We start from the raw sequence: 3,496 nt of genomic DNA on the forward strand, positions 1-3,496 counted from the left end.
AAAAAAATTTTTCAACCGTCGTGCAAGAGTTATATATAAATTTTAATAGAGTCTCGTGCTCGTGTCTCGTTACGTTCATACACGCTCTGTTCCTTGAACCATAATTGATTACAATCATGTGTGCAGGCAGAGAGGCCTAGCTGCTATCGCAAGTGTGTAAACAATGAATGGTCCGGCCGGCGCCGGACCCACATCCCACTCAGTAGCGTCGGTAGTGAGCCTTCACTAAAATGTTTTTTATTGCAGAGAGGCGAAAAATGTTTATCATTCGTTCCCAATCACCATGCGGTAAAAAGCGAACAAGGGCCTAGGTGAATTTATCAGCCTTCGAGAGGTCAGCCTAAGGTCCTTGCCTCATGCCCACCCCGGGGGAGGGAGCTATGAAACACCAAAATGGGGGGGGGGTGAGAACAGCGAGACATCCATGGGTTATTCTCACCAATAAAGTAAAATAAAGTGAAGGTGAAGGTGGCCCAACAAAATACCTGCACCAAATGGGATCCAAAAGAAAATTTCAAATAAACCGACCGCTAAAGGGTGTGCACGATTTTTGAATGAACACAATATTTTCAAGGACAGACGTAGGTCTAGATCTATAAACTATAGGCCTAAAAACAGTTAATGTCGTTGCTCAATGCAGAGAAGCAGATTACAGAACTTGGGCCATTACTAAGACACTATTATTGTTTGTAAATGTTCTCAAACTATAAAAACAAGGATCCTTTCTGTGCGGGTTAAACAAGTGCACAGAACAAAACATTTTCGTCTCTGTTTCTTATTTCTTCGTCCGATTCATTTTTCACAGTCTATTGTCATCTTTATTTGTTTATTAAATTACTGTCCTTATATCTGGTATTTTAAAGATGTTAAAGAAAATCGTGGCCGGATTCGCGACTTTTCTTGAGAAGCTGTATCTTCTTAAAATACAAACAAAAGTTAATAAAATAATCATATCATTATTGTAACACAGACATTCTTGTGTTTCAAAAGCACTTTACTGCTTCTTGTGCTTCTAATACTTTTAAAAAAAGAATTATGGATTAGGGTTCCTGTGTATTACTGGATCTAGTTTAGAGTCAACCAAAATGAGTTGCTCTTGATAATAAATAGGCTAAAACTAGGTAACCCCAAGTTGAAGAAAAAAGAAAATGCGAAAAGACGAGGTAAGTCTCAAATTTATTTTTCTACTGCAGAGTGTTAACAAACATCTCACTCTTTCATTTTGAAGTTTGATATTTTTTTGAGAGATGGCAACCTACCTAATCGCCAGGCTATTCTCACTGTGACTGACTGAGAGAACATTTAGAAGACGCTTGCTCACAAACTATTTTTTTTAAAAGTATTTGTAAGTGTGCAATGACTTGTTCAGTCCAGCGGTACATAATTTGACATCTTATATATAGAATCTAGATTAAACATTATATTATATTGGGCTATTGGGCGATATAATGCTAATATTATGGTCGTCATTATTCGGACTCGAGTCCGAATAACATTCTTTCATATTCGGACCCGAGTCCGAATAAAAAAAATTCTTATTCGGACCCGAGTCTGAATATGAAAAAATGTTATTCGGACTCGGGTCCGGAAAAAAGGAAGTGTAGATCTATTCGTTCTATAGATCTATCGTTCAGTGCTTCCAATTTTCCGCCATTTTTTAGTTTCTCCCACACCTTTTCTGCCTATCCAATGCCTGCCGCCTCATTGGTACGCCCCCCCCCCCACCCCCCATGTTTCCCACTTTCTTTGTTGTAGAAAAAGGTAAAATTGAAGATTAACAGACCTCCTGGCACCTGCATATTATGAGCTGTGTAAAAAAAAAAAGACCGATTCATTCAAATACACAAGCCTGTGTCATCTCGATTGTTTACCAAGAAAAAGTTGTGTTGCTGTGTAGAGCTGAGCATACGGCAACTTTTGATTCCATACGTAGATCTACGTCAAGACTAGCCTTATTATTGTAATAATGATCAGTTGCCGGGGAGAGGGGGGAGACTGACGCGTTTGCGACGTTCAACACCCGGACCGATAGTGCCCCCCTCCCCGACACGCACGCACAGCCACATGTGTGCAGGCCGCCCATCCGACCCCGACACACGCTAACGGGCCATCTTTAATTGCTTCTGATGATCTCTTGACAAATAAACATTTATTAGAAGCGCTCTAACTTTTCAGGCCGGCCTCAAATTCATCATAAGATAAAAACTCGGCTCCGGCACAAGTTATCGCCATTTTGCCCGAAGTGATCCCGGTCTCTACCCATCCTGAGGCGAGTCACGAGTGAGGCAGGACAGGAAGCCGGAGTCACGAGGCACAGGAAGTCGGAAGTGATGTCATGCTGGACAAGAATCAGAGTCCGAATAACATTTTTTCATATTCGGACTCGAGTCCGAATAGTCACTTCGTAATATTATATATGGATATATTACATTATAGATCTAGATCTATCTAGATCTATATATAATTATTAAAACTAGATTCTAGCCTAGCTGGCTGCGTGATTTCAGTAGATCTATAAATCTAGATTTCTAGACTCATGTTCTTTCAAGTGACTTGTTAAATTATTTCTTTACAGGTAACTGAAGAAGAAGAGTTGGGAGAACAACATCAAGGAATGGACAGGCCTAGGCCTCAAAGACACACTCAAGAAAACTGAAGACCGGAAGGAGTGGAAGAAGCTGGTAGCCAAATCTTTAAAAGCGCCCCGGCACCGATGGACATCCAGTCTAGTCTACGGGATAGATAGGTGAAGGTGAAGGTAGCCATGACTTTCTACTTGTCCGCTCCCAGAGGCGAAGTCTGTATTCAGAAGATGGAGGAGTATTCCCTGTCGAGGCTGCAACTGTTGCTTCGATTGTCCCAGTGCTCCGACACAGCAGACCAGGACGACGTTTTGCAGGACGCTGGCATAGTGAGCCAAAGTGACTGTCTTATCGCTGGAACGGCGAAGGACGCGATGTCACATTATATTTTAAGGTAGATATTAGATCTACTTCAGGTAAATTTATTAATGTGGCTTGAATTATTTATTTTTTTTAGATTTGATTTCCTTTCTTTACTTAACCTGTTTCAAAAGAGGACGGTAAAAAAAAAGGCTTCATGAGTGAAAAGTTTTATGTAGATCTATGGAATATTTTAAAGTGGAACCCACTTGATAAGTTTACTGATAATAATAATAATAATATAGTAGTACTATAATATAAACTAAACTCGTATTTTCTTTACCCTAGGTTTTTAAAAATCCCTTTGAGTCCTTGTTCTGAGCTTATAGATTGTACAACAGTCAAACCTGTGTGAGACGGCCACCCATTGTCGCAAAGAAACTGAAAGGTGGCCATACAGGTGGCCGTTTAAGACAAGTGGCTGGTCTTAGGCAGGACTGATCAAAATGAAGAAAACAAACCATTCCCTTCTGAAGTCCCCAGCTTAAGAGTACCGTACAAGGCTAATTAAAATGGGTTTTCGTTTTCTTTCGAAAAAAGGAGTTGGGGGGGGG

The 3,496-nt window shown here is 40.5% G+C and overlaps 2 protein-coding genes across 2 annotated transcripts in view; one reads left to right on the forward strand and one right to left on the reverse strand.

The window, feature by feature from the left end:
- LOC101852805 overlaps positions 1-1,399 on the reverse strand; it is a gene marked incomplete in the record, with an annotated part of 13,020 nt that extends 11,621 nt beyond the window's left edge. The window contains 1 exon segment of the mRNA XM_013089285.2: positions 463-1,399.
- Positions 1,400-2,871: 1,472 nt separating this feature from the next.
- Positions 2,872-3,496, forward strand: part of LOC101853980 — a 12,164-nt gene continuing 11,539 nt past the window's right edge. The window contains exon 1 of the mRNA XM_005110616.2: positions 2,872-2,976. Within this exon, the coding sequence (XP_005110673.2) occupies positions 2,957-2,976 (20 nt within the window). The 5' untranslated portion in view covers positions 2,872-2,956. The remainder of the gene's footprint in view (positions 2,977-3,496) is intronic.

The sequence above is a fragment of the Aplysia californica genome, unplaced genomic scaffold, assembly GCF_000002075.1.
Source record: "Aplysia californica isolate F4 #8 unplaced genomic scaffold, AplCal3.0 scaffold00917, whole genome shotgun sequence".
Classification (NCBI taxonomy): domain Eukaryota; kingdom Metazoa; phylum Mollusca; class Gastropoda; order Aplysiida; family Aplysiidae; genus Aplysia; species Aplysia californica.